Source organism: Equus caballus, chromosome 27, assembly GCF_041296265.1.
Source record: "Equus caballus isolate H_3958 breed thoroughbred chromosome 27, TB-T2T, whole genome shotgun sequence".
Classification (NCBI taxonomy): domain Eukaryota; kingdom Metazoa; phylum Chordata; class Mammalia; order Perissodactyla; family Equidae; genus Equus; species Equus caballus.
Window position 1 is genome coordinate 38,353,047 of NC_091710.1, and position 20,828 is coordinate 38,373,874.

Below are 20,828 nucleotides of genomic sequence, written 5' to 3' on the forward strand. Positions count from 1 at the left end.
CACTAAAAGTCAATTCAAAAAGATGGAAGACGGACAAACCATTTAATAAACGATAGTGTGACATTGACCATCCAACTGGAAACACATAAAATTAGATTTCTAACTTGGGATACCAAAAAAAAAAAAATCGTAGAAGAATTTAAAGACTAAAAATGAACACAAAATTATAAAAGTTTTAGATGCAACTATAAAATACTTTGATAATTTGAGGCAGATGAGAGCCACCTAAGGAGATATAAAACACAGAAGCCATGACGGGAGTTACTAAAAAATGTAATTGCTTAAATATTTGTTATAATTGCTTGAAGAAAGGCATCATTAGCAAAACTAAAACACAAGCAAAGGATTAGAAGAAAATGTCTGCAGTATGTCTAACACCCCAGAGCTTCCTAGCCAGAGTAGAAGATTCTGCTACTCTATGACATACAATAAAAAGAACTCAATTTTCAAAAATAGGCTAATACAAATGGCCGACAAAAACATGATAAGATGTTCATCCTCAGTAGTAATAAATGGAATGGGAATTGAAAATGCATCATGAGCTTCCCCCCGGGTTGTAAAACTTGAGTAGAATAATGACATTCAGTACTGGTGAGGGTGTGAAGAAATGGGTAGGCTCATACGCTCCGGCAGAAAGTAGAATTGGCTATTAATAAGGTCAGCTTCGTTGAATTGGCAGCACTTGCTGAAAATGTTAAATGTCATGGCCTTTGGCTGAATACTTTCACTTCTACGGATCTATCCTATAGAAATACGCATGGACAAGGATGTTTGCATAAGGATAGTTATTGCAGTATCTTTTGTAAAAGAATTTTTTTAAACAACCAACATATTTATAAATAGGAGGAAAATTATACTGTGGTACATCTTTACTATGGTATAGTTTATAGCTAATAGAAAGGGTAAGGGATGTGAAATGACATTTTATTGTTTTTATCAGTTCCTGTCCTATATAATTTTGTAGGGGCTTAAAATAATTTAAAATGGATTGAGCAATTTTTTTAAAAGAGGGCCTTTTAAATAAAAGGAAGCACAGAGGGAGCAACTGAGTGCAACTCTTCATTAACGTCAGGTCTCTTCCAACGCGGTGCCATTTAGTTTCTCTCTTTCTGATGAACAACCAGCAGGGGCTTGTAGGAAAGAGCTGCTGAGTGACTCTGGACTCTCCTGGTGTCTGAGGTCCCAGGGAGTCTAAATTGGCATGCTGATCTGCATTCAACTGTTAAGAATTTGTTAAAATTTTAGACGTTTTCATCTAGTGACTGCTTTTATGGCAGCCACCTACCTACTCCTCCCCATTCCTGCAAGAGGTGGAACAGATTGTGTGTTCCCTCTCTCCGTGGAATAAAGGTTTGCAATTCTGCTCACCTGGTTGCCTTCAGATCTTCACACAAGCCTATGAGGCAAGTCACAAAGTCCTCACCTCCAGTCTCAGGAGTTTAAGAAGGGCAGCTTCATGGCCTCCCCAGCTCATAGGTCAGGCGGGCCCTGTTGGAGAGCTATCATTTGTAGTGATTTCAACAGCTCATTTTCACCAGTAGAGTGAGGAGTCAGACTCACAGACATGGGAGTCAGACAAAACGTGGACTCTGACTTGCTATGAATTTGACTTTGAGCATCCTCGTCTGTAAAAGAGGGACCATACTAGCAGTACAGACTACCTCACAGGCTTTTTGTTAGGATCAACAAGAAATCCATGTTAAGAGTTTAACCCTCTGCTTGGAACACTGTAAGTTCCTAATTAATAATTATTACTTTTCAGAAACTGATGGTAGAATACAAAATCTAATAGGACACAGCCCCAGAGCTCATAGAACAGGGCGGGAGAAGGAAGCATAACCAGATTCACAGCTAAACTGTACATTTTGTTGTAAGTGCTATGATGGAAGTATTCAGACCAGAGAAGTGCTTAGCTCAGCTGGGAGGAGGTGAGGTCTGAGCTGTCTTGTAGGATGAGTTAGGCCAGGGGCTGGGGTGTGGTGAGAGGGCAGGCAGGAGGTAAAATGGAGGAGGGGACCGTTCGGGGTAGAGGAAGCAGCAGGAGCAGTGGACCCACATGGTGGCTGGGTAGGTGGGCAATGGAGTGTACTCTCGGCATGGAGGGCAGTTCAGGGAGAGGCTACCAGGAGAGGAAGCTGGAGAGGCCACCAGGGGCTGTGAACTCTAAAGCATGAGCCTTGCTGGAGAGCCTTTGAAGGGTTGAAATTGGGTTAGATTTTTTAGATTTTCATTTGAAATCAGATCGAATTGCTGGGGGAAGAATGGATTGAGGTGCCAGGAGAAGGGGCGGGGAGACCAATAAGGAGGCTGTGGCCGCATCCTGATGAGAGAAGGTGATGCCCAAGCCGGAGCAGTGAGGCGAGGGATGATGCCAAAGAGGGGGTGACTTGATGCATAGTCAGCAGGTAGACCGGGCAGGACCCGTGGAGTGAGGAGGAGGAGGTGTAGACTGAACCCCAGGCTCCAACACAGAGTGAGAGCAAAGTTGTCAACTTCATGGAGCCAGAATGAAAAGGGATCTCTGCGGTGGGGCAGCCCAGGCAGATTTAGTCAGCCCTGTGTGAGCTCCCAGAATTCTTTGCTCAGAATGTGACACATCACATTACAGTGGTTTAAATGCTTGTCTCCTGGCTGGTGTCCACTCCTCAAAAGTAGCGATGATGTCTTAACCTTCACATCTGTAATGACAAACAAAGGAAACATCTGTTGAAATAATCATCTAGTTCCCTCCCTTTACCAAGGAGAAACCCTAAATCTCGGGAGGTTAAGTGAGTTGTGGGAGGAGCTGAGAGCTACAGGCAGTGTCAGGAGCTGAACCTTGGTCTTCCGTGTTCCCAGGCGACTGTTCTCTCCACTGCAGCCCAAGGCATGGCAAAGCCAGCACCCGAGCTGGCGCCGGATTGTAGAATTCTTGGTTCCTCCCGCATGAAGTGGCTGATAAAGCACTAGTTTGTCATAAACTGCAGCACCGCTTCCCCTGGGTGTTGAGAGAGAAGTCGCCTCCCAGTACTTCGAATCAAGCTCCCTTTAATAATGATGTTTGAATGAAACGGGCTGGAAGCTGAGGCCCTGATCCCACTTGGGGGACACACTGGCACCCCCTACCCGCAAACTGCTTTGATCATATGAGTCTACAAACTCAGAAACCTGTGATGGCTCTCTGCAGAGGGTCACAGGGAGCTTAAATCCTCTACCACACCCCTGCCCCCCTTCCGCAGCCCCAGACTCTCTGTTCGGTCTTATTTCCCACTTTACTCCCACAGTGAATCTGCCCTTCCAATCTGGCCGGCCAGTGCTACGGGGCCAGTTCTTGCTTTGTGTCTTAGCCCACGCTCCCAGGACACCTGGCGAACTAACGCGAGATGATGCGCTGTCTTCCCCCTCCCTCCTCTGCTCTCCAAATTCAAGCCCTATCCCTCGACGACTCCTCCGACCCACATTCATCTCTCACTTCTCTGAACTTCCCCAGTATTAACAGCATATACGGCACCATTTGGCATTTAATTATATTTTGCTTTGCAATGCTTTTTCCTTGTCTTCTCAATCACCTCCTCAGTATGCTTCATGACGAGCACACAGAAGGGTCCATGGGAGCATCATGTAAGCTCTCTGGGTTTCTTAATCTGAAGGAGTGGAGGGAAGAATTTGCTAGAACTGAGGAGCCTCTTGGGAGAAAATAGATACTACATTTAGAAGAAGCTCAGAGCGCTGATCTTAGAAGGAAAGACGTGGGGTGTTGCGGGAGGGGGCCTTGATGCTGTTCCTTGGGTCTGTTTTCTGGCACGGTCCCTCCTGAACACCCAATTGAGTCTTGGGTGGAGCAATGAACTTCAGAATTAAAAGAGGAACAAGAAGTTTCTCCAAAACCTCTGCTGGAAGGAGCTAAGCTGTTGTATGTAGGCCCCTCTGACGGCAGGCCAGCTTCCCCATTTGGGAGCCCCAGGGCTCTAGTCTCAGCTGCAGTGGAGATACCCATGTCCAGCCGGTACAGGGCTGGGTGCAGAGCCCATCTCTGGGCAGACATAGAGAGCAGCGAGAACAACCAAGGGCAATGATCTTGTTAGTGAGCGCAAGTGACACACCTTCTGGGCAAGAATAAAAATATTTAGGGGACATTTTTTACGGAGCATTAAGGCTGTGCCTGAGCTGATGGGGAAAGCGCTGGTGACATTTGGTCAGTTATGGTTAAATGTGGCCCCATCAGTACCCGCAGGATTACTCTGGGACTTCTCAAAGTTGGTAAATTTGGTAAAACGCCGACTTGGAGAAATTCAGGGAGTGACTTGCAACTGACATTTCGCCCTTAGCCCTGTCTCTCCGCCCCGGGGAAAAGCGCTGCGCTTCGCGGCTCCGCCAGGGGGCAGGAGAGGTCACATTGCACAGAGGATTTAAAAAAAAATCCCCCAACTTTTTCCCAAGAACTGTGTTCCTCCTCGTGAAACCGAATCCTCCAGCTGTGGCGTCCCAGGCGCCCGCCCCGACCCGCTGCGGCTCCCGCCCCTCGCCCTCCGCCTCCCCCCGCACCCCTGCCCTCGCCCTGCGCTGTCTGCTCTCCTCGACCCACTGTCCCCAGCATCTCTGCCCCCGCCCCTTAGCCTGAGGATGAAGGTTTGGCTGCTGCTTGGTCTTCTGCTGGTGCACGTAGCGCTAGAGGATGGTGAGTGACTCTGGGCGGGGGCTCCCGGTTTGTGCCCTGATTCTAGCCCCGATCCCCCAATCCAGGTTGTCCCCAGCCCTCGTCCTCCAGCCAGCTCTTCCTCTAACTCTTCACCTTTCGAGGCTCGGCCCTGGCCCACTCCCTGCCCTGTGCACCTGCCCTTCTAGTAGGGTCTCCTTACCTCCCTTTCTCCACGGCCCCTGGCAGCCCCCTGGAAGCCCCCTGGACGGTGGCAGCTACCCCGATCCTTAGGATCCCCACCAGGACCGCTCCCGCGCTCCCGGAAAGCCCTTGGCGGGCAAATTGACATCCCGAGCCAGCGCTTGGTCCAGCCCCCAGTGTCAACGTGTCGTTCTGGAAGGTGGCGCGCGAGCTATGGATCGCTTCCATTTCCGCGCCGCGTTCGCCCCGATCTCTGCTTCTGAGGGCGGGTGCCGCCTAAGCCAGGCAATTGCTGGTTCTTTTGCAAAACTCGAAGTGCCCTCTTCCTCCAATCCTCAGTCCTGGATTGGTTTGTATATCACCCTGGGCTTGAATCCTGCAAGGTCTACTTAAGTCTTAGACCCGGTGTTTCTATGTATTAAACCTTAAAAATGAATCAAACCCCACAGCTGTTAAACTTCTTATCTGATTGGATGGGAAAAGATGAGGAAAATGCGTTTTCGTACAGCATATGGGAGCCCCGTGCCACTGCACTTTTTTGAATGTGTGCCTGTCCTGGGCCCACCCTGTTGTGTAGACTCCCAACCACAGGGTCAGGCTTTATTTGTGTGTGTGTGTATATTGTTGTTATATCTACATCTATGTCTATATATTACTGTTAGCGTTTGTTTTGTTGGGTCCCTGTTTATTTGGTTAGAGTTACGTGTACAGTACACTTTGCATCTGGGTACATCTTGGGATCCTGAATTCTTTGGACTTCCTCAGCTATAGCCACAGTTTTTGCTTCATTTTGGGTGAAAAGCGGTTTTGCTGTTATGCAACCCTATGCTGGAGCTAGCTTGACCTGGCTCACTTTTTATCCACTAGTCAGTCCTGACCAGTTCCTTTCTTTTTCATGAAACTAGAAGCGCTTGCCAAAAAAATACCACATTCTAGTTTGCCAAGCCCAAAATGGTTGTGGGACTTGAAGCTGAGCGTGAGGATCCTTAAGCCTAGAGCTTTGCTGAACAAAGTGTAGGCATTCTACTCAAGGGAGCAAAAGGTACTCTTTGCTCAGAGAGAAGCTGGCATGAGTTCACGTTGTAAAACAGAATCTTAAAATGCTCCTGGCAGGTCCTTGTGTGGGACTGCTGAAGTGACGGAAATGCAGTATTTGGTATCATTTTTTGAATAGGGCAGGAAATGGCCAGACAAAATAATTTCAAATAGCCCACTCACTTATTTGTACAATTCACTCAAGATGCCTGCCTGAGAGGTTCAGGATGTGGCTTCAGCCTCTGCCTTCTGGATCTCTCCCAGCCAACGTGTGCCCAGACTATGAGAATGATTACAAACATCTGCCTGAATCCATTGGCGTCTGTTTAAGTCAAATGTAGTTCATGCAAGCAATAAGCATTTATGAGACAATCAGAGAAAGTTGAACAGAGGGTGAATATTTTATGAGAAACAATTGATAGATTTTAGGCGTGATAAGAGCATTATGGCTTTGTTTTTAAAAGTACACATGTATACTTTAGAATATATGTATATATAGTATAGGCTATTTATGAATAAAATATTAAACACACAATTAGAGAAGTAAATCTGCTTCATTACATAACAGTTTTCCTAAACCTATTAGGAATGTTTATTCTGTTTGAATTCCCTGAGGCTGGCTGGGGCCAGAAACAGGCCAGCGAGAGTGGCTTATATGGGAAGCCCTTCTGGTGCCAGCTCTGATGGGCAGGTTGGGCTATGGTGCATCCCAAAGCACAAACTGCAGACACAGGCCCATGACTCAACTTACCCAGTGCTTTTTGTTTTCCTGATCACTTCTAGCAGAGAACTTCTAATAATAATGTCTTTCCTGCCAGCTCATATTGGGTATGCATCTGCTATAACCCAGTGAAGTTTGCCTTGCCTCCATTCTAAAATGCTTTAAACTTTTTAGAAGTAATGTTATTTCTTCTCATGAAGAGTGGGAGCTGGAAGGGCGTATGTTACTCTTGTGACATGAAAATGAGGCATGAAAACAGTTAACAAATAGCCCAAGGTCCCACTTACAGGAAGACATAGCTCATAGCTCCTGATTTTGAGCATTCTTATGAAATATGTGCCACTGTGTTTATTGATATGCTCCTGCTATTTTTACATTAAAAAGTATAAAATCACAGGCACTTACCAACTTTTGATTATCTACATATTTTATCCAAGGTCAGGAGCAAATGATGAAGCATAAACACTGATATGTCACTGCTGTTTTGTTGATATTACCCCAGACCCTTGATCATTGCTCATTTGATCTTCGGTCTAACATGGGTTTATTCTGGATCCTATGAAAGGGTTCTCTTTCTGGGAGGGCTAAAGAGATTCATTAGGATATGAGGACGATACAGCCAGATCTCTAAGTAGGTGAGAAGGGCAACGCTGATGATGATTCTCTAACCAGGACTCTGTATCTTTCTTGTGTCTCAATTTATTCCTTGGAAAAAAAAGAGTAAAATTTAATTCAAAAATCCTTATAATGAAGAAAGAATTGTGAAAATTCTCATTGTTTACGAGTGCAAATACTGAACGTTTCAAAACATTTAGGATCTCGGCTGATATGTCCGATGTACAAAATCATCTCTGATCCTTAGAGTCAAAAAAGAAAAATTTGAGAGCAAGAGAGAGAGTGGACAGTGTGCCAGCCAGAGGACTGAGACAAGTCCTGAGGATTGGTGGTTTTCCCTGCGCAGTTTGTAAAGCCCTTACTTTGTGGAGTTCATAATTTAATGGAGAGGACAGATAACAGAGAAGGAAAGATAAAACTGCAGGAAGAGGTAAGTGGCGTGAAGAATCCATAATCAGGGTGTTAGTTTCCCAAGGCTGCTGTAACCAAGTACCACAAACCCGGTGGCTAAGACTGCAGGAGTTGATTCTTGTGCAGTTCTGGAGGCAAGAAGCCTGAAATCAAGGTGTCAGGGGCCACGCTGCCTCTGAGACTCCGCGTAGCATCCCTCCTGGCCTCTTCCTAGCTTCTGCTGACAGCGGGCCGTCCTTGGCGTTCCTTGGCTTGCAGCTGCAGCACCCTCATCTCTGCCCCTGTTGTCACTTGGCTGTCTTCTCCCTGTGCATCTCTGTCTTCACACGGTGTTTTCCTCTGCTGTGTTTGTGTCTCCTTTTCTTCTAACGACACCAGCATGTTGGATTAGAGCCCATTCTAATCACCTCATCTTAACTTGGTTATATTTGCAAATATTCTGTTTCCAAATAAGGTCAGATTCACAGGTACCAGGGCCTAGGACCTCAATGTACCTTTTTTTTTTTAATGGAGTGCTCATTGTGATGATATTTTTTTTTATTGAGGTCATATTGGCTTATAACATTGTGTAAATTTCAAGTGTACATTATTATATTTCAATTTCTGTATAGACTGCATTGTGTTCATCACCAATAGTCTTGCTTTTATCTGTCACTGTACATTTGCGCCCCTTTACCCCTTTCACCCTCCTTCCACCCCAGATCCCTCTGGTAACCACTTATCTGTTCCCCTTATCCATGTGTTTGTTTAGATTCCCCATATGAGTGAGATCAGTAAGGTATTTGTCTTTCTCTGTCTGACTTATTGCACTTAGCATAATACCCTCAGTGTTCATCCACGTTGGCACAATGTGTCTTTTTGAGGGACACAATTCAACCCATAACACAGGGTATGAGGATGAAGAAGCTGTGGAGGGGGTGAGGGTGCAGTTTGTATAGGAGAGTCAGAGGCCTGCCTGGAGGGAGAAAGCAAATGCTCCCGGTGTCTGAAGAGCTGATCAGCCAAGGGCACAGGGGGCACAGCAGCTTTGAGGTGTCCCAGTGGCCAGGGTGGCTGAAGGACCATGAAGTATGAGATGGGAGATGGCAAAGCCTTGTAGTGGCTGGAAAAGACTTAGGGCTTTATTCTAAATTAGATGAAAGTCACTGGAGAGTCTTGAGCAGATCTGATTTATGTTTTCAAAGGTAGCAATGTAGGATGCAAGCCATGAACCTACCTCGGGGGCATTTTAATAGCCTAGGTGCAAAGTGGCTTGGTCCAGGGTGGTTGCAGTGGATGTAGGGAGAAGAGACTGAGTTCAGGGTCTATTTCGAAGACAAAGTCAAGAGGATTTGCTACTGCATTGGATGTGGCTTAGGAGAGAAGGAAAAGAATCATGTATGACTCTAAGGATTTTTATCATGAGCAACTGGCTGAGCAGAGTTGCCTTTTACAGAGAAGGGATGCTGGGAAAGAAGCCGGTCCGAAGGGGCATCCAGAGTTCAGCTTGGAGATGTTCAATTTGAGATGCCTACTAGCTTTCCAATTGGCACTGCTGAGTAAGGAATAGAATATGCAAACCTGGAGTTTAGAGGCAAAGTCAGGACCAGAACAAGGCAACTCCCAGCATATAAATGCTGCTAGTGCCCAGGGGACTGTGTGAGGCCCCTAGAGATTGAGTGTCCTTAGAGACTGAGAGGAGTCGTGAAGATTAAGCCCTTGGGAGCCAGATGAGGCAGAAAATGAAGACAAGGAAGAGCTGCCAAACAGACTGAGGAGTCGTGAGAGACATAGGAAGAAAACCAAGACAGTGCCGTGTCCTGGGAGCCAAGCGAATAAACTATTTCGAGAAGAGAGTGACCAACTATGTTCTATCGGATGTTCTGAAAAATGGTTAAAATTAAAGTCTTTATTCTGGAATAGAAGTATCTAATTCTTAGAAATAGCTATTTTGAGAAATGATACTTGCAGAAATGGTAGGAGGGTATTTTGGAGTGGGGTTCTGGAAGGGAAAGGAAAGGCTCTCATCTTCCTACATTTTCATCTCTCTGTTGTTATTGCTTTCCCACCTTCTCAGCTTTGTTCCTGGAAGGTTGTGTGTATTCCTGTGATATGTTCCATGAAGAATGCAAAACTGAGAGTGGGGCATCTCCCAGTTTATATAATTCACTGGGGACCCCTAAGCTACTCAGCAAATTTATACTCATTTTGACGTTACCCTCAAGTCAGATCTTTCTCTCAACTGCCCATGGGGAGAACAAAGCCAACAGAAGCAGCCACAGGTCTTTGAGGGTAATGCCTGTGTTTACATTGTAGTCCTCATCTAAGCAGCTTATTTTCTCCTCCAACACAATTCTGCAGAGCTGGAGAGGTTAATAGTCAGATCACCTTTATTGAACAGGCTTTGATTGCAGTCCTCAGTTGAAGATGAACAATTACAGTCCTTTGTCCTGCTTGCTTCTTGCTGTATAACATTTATTCATTGATCTTGGAGACGGGGTTTTGACCAACGTCTCCTCACTGGGGGATCCTAATATATGCCTTGGAAAAGCATCCCCGGCCCTTCCAGGAAGGTTGTGCTCTCAACCGTGGCATCAAGTTTCATTTGACTTGGAACTCATTGTCAAAGCCCGGGGCACACCAAACAAAGAAACCACTTAAATAATGGTGCTGTGCAGGATATTTGTACAAATAAAGTGTAGCTGCTACAATATGCTAATCTCTGAATCGAAAGGCAATGACGTGAATCAGAGGTGACTCTAGACCTGGAGTCAAGGGTCTGATTTTTCACTGCCTTCTTAGTGACCTGTGCTGAGCCACTTGGCATCCGTGGTCCCAATTTGTTTCACCTGTAAGTTAGAAAGAATAATAGCTGCTTTGCCTCCATCACAAGTTTACCATGCAAAGCATCATAAGACTCTTACAAAATAAGTAGCATTTAGCTAGCACTTTATTACTATGGGCCAGCCCCTATTCTCAGCATTTTAAACACGTAAACTCATTTAATCCTCACAACACTCCATGAGATTGCCATTATTATCACATAATTCTCAATTTACAGATGAGGAAACTGAGACAGAGAGGGTAAGGTAACTCCCAAGGTCACACAGCTAGTAAGTAGGAGCCTGAACCTGAAGTCAGTAATGATATTTAATGGTTTGTGAATTTTACCACCTATTTCTCTCTAAAATATACTGTGCCATAATCTCAAAAATGCAATGGCAATGGACTTTCACTTTTATTCATCTACAATATAAATTCTTATATTTTTTAGGCCTTTGGAAAATAACTAATTTACATAGTTAGGCTGAAGAGTCATATTCGTTTAGAAAGTTACACATTGGATTTGGGGGTCACTCAATCTTGGGACTGTCTGGGTGTCTGTGGGGTCACTAGCCTAGCTCCTATAACTTAGAGTCATTGCCATCAAACCATGGACCAATTCCATGGTCAGGCTGCTGGACTAACTATATAGTCAGATCAACTGGTGGGTCTATTTGGTCAAAAGGTCAAATAATTTTGCAGAGATAATAGCACATATTTGGAAGCATAATATCCGTAATTAGGTAGTCTAATGGTCCTGAGTAGCAGAGCCACACAGGATCTGACAGTTTAGAAGGCAAACAAGTTGCACCGGTTGCCTAAATCCATAGCATTTGCCGATGGTTGTCATTTGTGATAGCTTGAATTTCTGTAACGTGATAAAGAAAACATACCAAATTAGACGTCAACACAGAGGTCCATGAATCTCATGGGCACAGTGACTAAAATGCTTGTGGGCACAGATGACTTGGACATCCTAATGTAGGGTTTTATTTTCTACCTTAAGAAAAATACTGTGACTTTTACTCTATTGCAAAACCGAGGCTTATGCTTCACGGTTGATGTTGCTGGGTTAGTGCGCTTCTGTCCGTCTGACATGCTCCCGGTGGTTACAGGAGAAGTTCCCAGTGCTTCTCCTTCTGGAAGGTGGGGAAATGTGTGCACATGTACCACTGCCCACCCTGCTCTGTCATTAGACCCCAGGGGTAAGTAAGCCAAATGCACAGGGTCAGGGGAACTCTTGGCAAACGGCAGGTTAGACAGCATGTATTGGGGACTTGACTTGGAGATGAGGGTTCATGAGTACAATTCTGCTCCCTGGAAGGAATGAGAAAGCTCAGCAGGGCCTGTGACCCAGAGCCACCAGAGGAGAGGAAGGATGGGAAATAAGAGACTCAGGCCTAGGAAATAGAGAGGTCACAGTGAACCTAAAGGCATGGAGAAGAGAGCAGGGCTCAGGCAGCAAGGCATCCATGCACAGAGAAGGCAGCTTGCTGAGGAATTGATGTTGATACTGAGCTCAGAGTGGGATTGGTTCCAGGGTCTGGATCAGGCAGTGGAGGCTAAATGGCTCCTGTTTCAAAGGGCAAAAGGCAACATGCAAAGAAAGCCAAGTTCATCATTCCACACTTGAATCCAAATCAGTTGAATTCTTGGTACACATCCTAAGTGTATGGCTCCATGAAATGCTCATGAACTGCACACACCCATGTAACCAGCCCAGATCAAGACAGAATGTTCCTGGCAATGCCCCTCTGTCCCCTCCTGGTCGTCCCCAGCACTCCAAGGAAAACTCCTGCCTGACTTGTAACCTCAGAGATTCAAACCTGAAGTTTCTAAAAATTTGAGTTTCTCATATTTATAAATCAGGAAATTTGCATTCCCGCCATCCTTTGAGAAATCAGATCCAGCAACCCTGGGCGTGTCCTTCCTCATGGCAGCAGCCTGCTGAAGCAGGAGCAGCTGTCCCTTAGGGAGGGCATGACCTTGGCAGGCCCACCTGGCTCACCTAGTCTTGTCACCTGCCTGGCCTCCTGGTATAAGAACTTGCAACAATTTGCCTTTTTCCATCTCTTGACCCCAATTTCAATATCTTTGTCCTTTTCACCACCCTGAGGCTTTTGTATACCAAGGTAGTAGTAGATAAATATATACATACGTCAAAAAGGAAAAAAATGATTTTGTCCTGAGTGATCACATTTCCCCCTTTTTTTTTTTTGTGAGCAAGATTGTCCCTGAGCTAACATCTTTGCCAATCTTCCTCTGTTTCGTATGTGGGATGCCACCACAGCATGGCTTCATGAGCAGTGTGTAGATCTGCACCCAGGATCCTGCAAGACCTGGGCCGCCAAAGTGGAGCATGTGAGCTTCACTATGCCACTGGGCCGGCCCCCACATTTCCTCATTTCATACAAATGCCCAGTAGTTCCCTCACGTGGCCAAGGTTTGTGTAGTTATCTGTTCAAAATATATACAGGAGGTTTATTTGCAGATAGTTAAATAAACACTTGGAACAGGAGTCAGGGGACCTGAATTCTACTCTCATTCTGTCACTAACCAGCTCTGTGCAATTTATTCAACTTTCCGAGGCCTTCTTTATTTTTTTATTCTACAACGTGAGGCCTTTACCTAACTGACCTCTCAGGATCCAGTAAGTTTGGACGTTTGTAATTCTGTGAGCATATACTGAGGTCGCCTTTGAGCTTGTGCAGACTGATGGGCAAACTGAAACTGTACAGCTGTCTCCCCATCCCTGCTGGGTGGACACAGCATGGCTCCACAGGCTGGGTGGACAGTTGAGGTTTCTGGAACCCAGAGGCACAGCAAGGGCAGGGCAGTGGGAGCAGCCTTCCCTGGGTGCAGGCAATAGTGAGTGCTTTGTCTGTAGAAAAGGGAAAAGCAGTAATAAAACAGGCTTAAAGTAGGTCAGCTTTTATTGTCACTGTTTGCCAGCAGTTCTCAACAATGTTGGTGATAAAGACTGTACTCCTCCCCTGAAAATATTTTGTTGGCTAAGTTCTAAACCATTGCTACAGTTACTTTTGAGTTTTAATAACTTGTATGTAAGCTTTAAATGAGCACAGGTTTAGTATTTACTCCTTACTAAAGCTTGTACTCTATACAGTTGTTATCAGCCCCTGACACAAGAAGACTCCACTGTATACACTCATTTGAGAGAAAGTTTGTAGTGGTTTGAAATCTTCTGAATGCACTGCAGTGCAATCTCCCTGGAAGCTACATATTACTGCATTTAAATAGCAGATTCAAAATGAACAATGATAGGGGCTGGCCCTGTGGCATAGTGGTTAAGTTCGGTGCTATCCACTTCGGTGGGTTTGGATCCTGGGTGCGGACCTACACTACTTGTCAGCCATGCTGCGGCAGCGACCCATATATAAAATAGAGGAAGTTTGGCACAGATGTTAGCTCAGGGCTAATCTTCCTTAGGAAAAAACAAAAGAAGAATGATAGCACTGAGATTGCAAAGACAAGAAACAGATCTTGAGTGGCTTTGAGTCCACCATTCTATGTGACCCCTTTGAGATTGTGAGATGGGGTGTGAACTACAAGGAATAGTATTTTTGTTTGGTAAGTGCAAATTTCAGTTCATATGTGAAATATTTTGCTGAATTGGAATAAAATCTTTGAAGTCGAAATATATTCCCTTTCAGTTATTAATTGTTTTAAAGCTAAGGGAGGAACCAAGAGAATAATGATTATTACTGAAAATAATGTTGATGTATGAAGATCTGTTTTGGGTGTTAAATACTCTGGGTGTGTTGCTCCAATGGCCCATTGTTTTCTCCTCACGTTTGTACCAGTTACTGGCCAACATCCTCCCAAGAACAAGCGTCCGAAGGAGCCAGGAGAGAATAGAATCAAGCCTACCAACAAGAAGGTGAAACCCAAAATTCCTAAAATAAAGGACAGGGACTCAGCTGACTCAATGCCAAAGTCGCAGTCCATAATGATACAGATGTTGGACAAGGGTCGCTTCCAGAAACCTGCCGCTACCCTGAGTCTGATGGCAGGGCAAACTCTGGAGCTTCGATGTAAAGGAAATCGAATTGGATGGAGCTATCCTGCATATCTTGACACCTTTAAGGACTCCCGCCTCAGGTAAGCTTGTTTGTGTGTGTGTGTGTGTGTGTGTGTGTGTGTGTGCGCGTGGTCAAGGATTTGGTTTCATTCTCTCGTTAAATTCTGCATTGTTTCTGACGTCTACCGTTTCCATCCAATGGCAGCTCAACCGGCAAAAGCCATAGATTTTATTTCTGCACCCAGTTAAAAAGATTATTGCAAATCCTATCAATGTTGGTTAAAATAGTGAAATTTTATAGGAAGCCATATGACAAATAATTGAAACTGTGTTGCGTAGAGATAGTTAAGAATTCATATTGTAAAAAATAGTGGACCCAATGTTTTGTGTTACTTTTCAAGTAATCGCAATGAAAACTGAAATGACCTAACAGGAGATTCCTTTGAGCAACTTGACCAGAGGCTAACTTAAACTGTTTTTGAACTTGTCAACGCTTCTGATTATTTTTACTTTCCCGAGTACATGACTTTTATATTCAGAGGCATCAGTTGGAAAAAAGGCCAGAGATTTTTCATCTTTGAGTGACTACCTTCAGGAGGCTGGATTTCTTGTTCAGGAAAAGTGGTTAAGATGATTATGAAAGTTGTGGAAAGCAAGAAAACAGAGCACATTTTCGAGGGTACTGGGAGAGCCTATGGGGTCAGCAGATGGGAGTCCTGTGTATCTTTTCGGGACAGCCCCTAACTCTCTGGGTATCAGTTGCCTCATGCGTAGAATGAAGGGGATCGGATTACATGATTTCTAAGATTCTTTCCAGCCCTTTCTTCATATGACTTAGGATAGAGAAATACAGGGTATTGTCTGTTTGGGATGACTGGAGAGGGAAAAAGAAAGAACGTGGATCTCTAGCATCTCCCACTCTGCAGATTCGTATTTCTGCACAAACTCCGCCTCTGTAGATCTTCATCCTCAAGGACCCCACCATCCACTCAGTTGCTGAGCCAGAAAACTGGGGAGCATCCTCACCATCTCTCTCTCTCCTTCACTTTCCACGTCCAAGCAATCACCAAATTCAGTTAATTCAGCCTTCTTATGAGCCATAAACCTATCCTTTGTCCATCTCTGGTGTCACTACTCCAGTCCCAGCCAGTGTTATCCCTCATCGCCAATACCGCAATAACCACACCCACGCCTGTCCTCCTCCAACCTCCTTCTCACTGCAGCTAGAATGGTGTTTAAAACATGCAGATCTGATCATGTCACCCCCTACTGAACATTCAATGGGTCCCTAAAGCGGATAAAGTCCAACATCCTCACATGGCTGATGAGAACATCTCTGATCTCTGCCGTCTAAATCATCTCTAATCTTTAGGTTAGTATCTTTGCTTTCACTGGCCTGGGTTCCTGGGAGATTGTCAAACATACCAGGCTCTTGGGGCCTTAAAACTTGCCTGGACCACTCTTGGCCTCCTCTTCACCTGGCCAACTTCAGCCTCAGTGTCCTTTTCTCTGGGAAGCCAGCGTCAGGCCTCCCTGGGTATGCATTCCCATGGCCCTTGGTGCATCCTCTTTTGAATGCTCTTCCTACTTATAATTACTTATTTTTTAAACTCTGTGTTTTTCACTGGGGCTTAGCTGAGGGTTTGGCCTTTCGCTTTATCTGCTGAATGACTGAATCACAATCTTCTCTCTTTCTTTCTTATACACATTCACCTTAGAGAATAAATACATCAAAATATAAGTAATATCTCTCTGTATGTCTGTCTAGTATCTGATCTCTCGTGTTAAGATCTCTTTCACATTTTATTCTGAAGATGCTCTTCTGACTTCACGTCTGCCATGGTGTAGAGTTATTCTAAAGGGAACTGGACTGGATGGGGACCAGAGGGTGAAGGAATGAGACCATTTTTCCCATTTTCATCTCCACACTTGAAATGCATGTTTCTGTGTGTGTGTGTGTGTGTGTGTGTTTATCTCCTGCTTGGAACAAATCTGGAAAGATTTACTACTGTATACTTTCTAAATGACTTAATTTACCAAAGTCAGATTTACACACTTTTTTAAAAACCGGAATTGAGGGGCCAGCCCAGTGGCACAGTGGTTAAGTTGGCACGTTCCACTTCAACAGCCCAGGTTTTGCCAGTTCGGATCCCAGGTGCGGACATGGCACCACTTGGCAAGCCATGCTGTGATAGGCGTCCCACATATAAAGTAGAGGAAGATGGGCATGGATGTTAGCTCAGGGCCAGTCTTCCTCAGCAAAAAGAGGAGGATTGGCGGCAGATGTTAGCCCAGGGCTAATCTTCCTCAAAAAAAAAAAATTAATTAATTAAAAAAACCAAACAACCAGAAATGAGATATTTTAAATTATTTTGAACTTTGTCTTAGTCTTTGACTTACACAAAGTATCCTAAACCTAGATGATTTGGCCCTTGAAGGGTTAGTATTTTCCGGGAATATTTTCAAAGTTCTATTAACCAATATATGTTTGAAAATATCTTAAGGACTCAAAGTAAAGTGAACATGAATCCAAATTGAAGAGAAATATCCAGGAGCTGAAAAAACCAATTTTGACTTTCTAACATGAAATAGCATTCATTCAAAGCACAATTAGGGCTTTATAAGAAAGTAAAGACAGATGTGGGCCCCAAAGGACTTCGTGAAAAAATGTGAAAAATGTGAAAAACATCTAGTCATAAGTCTGTATCAAACAGCAAAAAAAAAAAAAGTCAAGATTTATTTCACACTAGAGATTCAACAAGTCAACTCTTGACATCTTTCCCAGAACGTGGTGCCTTTGGCTGGAAGAGAAGTATTCATCCTGTGTTTTCTTTTTCTGTGGAATGAGTTCTTTCCAGTGTCCTGACAGCTTTGGGTTGGAAGACCCCCAGGTGTGCTTCCAACAAAGCCTGGTCATTTTAACCAGTTTTAGTAGCTTTCTGGAACTAAACACACATGCTACCACATTTGCCCAAATTTAATCTGACCAGAAGAAGGAACATGCTATGAAATAGGGAGGTCAGCCTGAGGCACAGCTGGAATTGAATACTGCCTTTACCACTAACCAGCAAAGAGACCTTTGACCTGTAATTTCCCTAGAACACAATTTTGTCATCTGGAATGCAGAGATAATACTATCTATAGTAAGTGCTGCCTGGCCTATTGTAAGCATTCAATAAATTGTAACTAATTGTTACTCTGCAACACCCATTTCTCAAGCACAATAATCCAAGGGATCTTTTGGTACAGTTAATTCTGACCAGGACGCACGTAAATCAGGGAATTGTGCACAGCCAATATGCCTTCTAACATAGAGGATCCAAGAAAGTTTGTACACCTCTTTCTCACTTTCATTTAATTGATCAGTTCTTTGTAATCTGGGATCTGTGTCCATTTTCCCCCATGGAAAGGTAAGTCCCTTACAGGCAAATATCAGTCTATTTGGTTCCTCATCAGATTCCTAGCACCTAGAACAGTGTCTGACACATATCAGAACTTGGGAAATAATTTTTGGTTTCCCCCGGGGTTTAGTGATCATGTCAGAACTTAGTTGTAGTCATGCATTCATTCATTCAACATTTAAAGATCATTATACTTAGTGCTGATGCATGCTTTGTATGAATCAGGAGGAGGGTGAGAACAAAGTATGAATGTATTTTAAATCTAGGGTACTATGTCACCTGGATCCATCCCCACCATCTCAGAGCCTGTAACAACAGGCTCCATGTTGACCTCATGGAACCATTAGTCAGTTGACTCCCTCTACCTTCTCTCTTTTTATCCAACCTGTCCTCTTCTGTCTTTACTTCTCTCTCTCTTCGTCTTAGATTCCAGGGTCTGTAATTTCTACTGAACTCTTGAACACATGTTAAGTAACTTATTTCACCCTCTGTGTTTACTTCATTCCCACTTGGAAATTTCTAACCTCAAATGAACCTGTTCACCTACTTTCTCTTGTTGGCATGTGGACACTGAGTACTGTTGGAGGAAACCACACAGCTGGCTGGAGGGATCCCTTTAGTTTGTGGTCACCTCACTGGTGCCTGGAAAAGCTGACGACATTTCTCTAGAGAGCTCACTTTTTCTCTCTTAAACCTCTGATCTTCTCCATCTCTCTCACTTTCAGCTAATGAAATTATCACCTAATGTATTGACAAATTGGAGCCCTAGAATTGCTTTAATTTCCTCTTTTCACATCTCCTTCCCATTTTTACAATTGTAGTGGAGGAAAGGTCTCTCCTCTTGACTAAAGCCAAAGCTCCCACTGTGCCCTGGGTCTCATCCTTATATGCTTTCTCAGGTACCTTGAGACATCAATTATTGTTTCCTTGTTCTGGGTCTTTACCCTCCTTTTCTCCATGGAATCCTTTCCATAACTCTTCCCTATATTCAGAAATCCCCCATGTACTCTCCAGCTCCCTCCCTCTCTCTTCTTACCTTCCCAGCCATACCCCTTGGAGGAGTCTCTCTGTACACTCATTGTCCCCACTTTCCTCTCCTACTTGCTCAGCTACTACACCTGACTCCTGCCCCATGGCTCCATATGCATTTTGTCACCAAGGTCAACAAAGTCACTAAATCCAGAGTTCTCTTTTCAATCCCCATATGACTTGCCCCCCAGGACCATAGCAGAAGGGAACACTCTCGTCTTGGCTTCCACAATGCCATATTCTTTGGTTTTCTTTCTGCCTCTCTGGCCCCTCCTTGCAGTTTCCTTCACCAGCTGTGTAACCTCTGCTCTTCTGGACATTGAATGTTGGTTGTGTGTCCTTTTCTCTTCTTACTGCATGCTGCCAAATACCCTCCATTTATCATATATTAGAGTTCACTGTTTCTTCTGAGCTCCATATCAGACTCTTCAACTGCCTACTCAACTGCCTGAATCTTTTCTGAGTCTTTCTTTAATCGTAACCGTCTAAAACTGAGCTCATCATTTTTTTCCACACCTGGTTATCCTCCTGTGTTCTTTGGTTCATGAATTATTATTGAATTCATTAATTCAGTTAATGAATGGCATTAATTCTATCCTGTTGCCCTTAATCAGAGGCCTGGAAATCACCTTGGACCCTTCCCTTTTACTTCCACATCCAATCAACAACCATGCCCTAATGATGCCACTATTTAATTATTTGAATCTTCCCACTTCTTTGCACCACAGCAGCAATGACCCTAGTCTCTTACGTGGACTACAGCAATGATCATATAGCTGGACTTTCTGCACCCAAGCTCGATCCTGACCTCCATCCTCCGCACAGCAGTCCGATCTCTTTCAAAAGCACTCCTGGTCCTGTCACTTCCAGCTTCAAGCCTCTCAATAGAGCAGCTCTGTTGCTTCTAGAATAAAGTTGAAACTCTGAACACGGCTCACAAGGTCATGCATAACCTGGTCCTGCCTTTCCCTTCTGCCTCATTTCACTTCACTCTCTTGTTGTCTCTACTCCAGGCTCTGTGAACTTTTTTCTGATCCCCAGATGTGCCAAACTCCTTCCTGCCTGGGGCCTTTGCCCATTTGAGTCCTTCTGCCTGTAATGGACACACTGGAATAGCTGCTCAGTATCCTTCACATCAGGCCTGTCATGTCCTCAAGGATCCTTGCTTGCTCTCAGTCCCTGCTGTCCACGAGGCCCCAGTCACATCCCCCCCACCCCCCGCTGAATCACTTATCAGCATCGGGGCAATTCCTGTTTCCTTGGTCGTTTATGTTTGTGTCCCTCGCTAGGCTGTTAAGCTCAGCAGAGATGGTGTCTGTTTATTCACCAGTACTTCCCTGGCACACAGCGCATGCCTGGCATACTGCAGGTCCTCGAAAAGTATTTCCTTTATTTTTATTGAGCTAACATTGGTTTATAACGTTGTAAAAATTTTAGGTGTGCAACATTATGATTTGACTTCTGTATACACTACGGCATGCTCACCACCAAAATCCAGTTTCCATCCATCACCATGCAATTGATCCCCTTTACCCATTTTGCCCTCTGCCCATCTGCTTTCACCTCTGGTAACCACCAATCTATTCTCTGTATTTATGTTTTTGTTTTGTTTTGTTTGTTCATTTATTTTTTTATATTCCACATGAGTGAAACCAGATAGTGTTTGTCTTTCTCTATCTGACTTATTTCACTTAGCTTAATCCCTTCGAGTTCCATCCATGTTGTCACAAATGGCAAGATTTTATCTTTTTATGGCTGAGTAGTATTCTATTGTATATATATATACCACCTCTTCTTTATCCATTCATCCATTGATGGGCACTTAGGTTGTTTCCGTTATCTTGGCTATTGTGAGTAATGTTGCAATGAACACAGGGGTGCATATATCTTTTCGAATTATCGTTTTCATATTCTTCAGATGAATACCCAGAAGTGGAATCACTGATCATATGGTAT

General features: G+C 44.3%; 1 protein-coding gene and 1 long non-coding RNA gene across 2 annotated transcripts in view; one reads left to right on the forward strand and one right to left on the reverse strand.

Moving 5' to 3' along the window:
* Positions 1-256: 256 nt before the first annotated feature.
* LOC138921039 (uncharacterized) lies at positions 257-5,071 on the reverse strand. Its single transcript, XR_011433206.1, has 2 exons — positions 4,839-5,071; positions 257-2,678 (listed from the first exon to the last, which is right to left on the reverse strand). It is a non-coding gene; the product is annotated as an uncharacterized lncRNA (long non-coding RNA).
* PDGFRL (platelet derived growth factor receptor like) overlaps positions 4,375-20,828 on the forward strand; it is a 47,289-nt gene continuing 30,835 nt past the window's right edge. The window contains exons 1-2 of the mRNA XM_023630960.2: positions 4,375-4,657; positions 14,225-14,522. Of these exons, the coding sequence (XP_023486728.1) occupies positions 4,603-4,657; positions 14,225-14,522 (353 nt within the window). The 5' untranslated portion in view covers positions 4,375-4,602. The remainder of the gene's footprint in view (positions 4,658-14,224; positions 14,523-20,828) is intronic.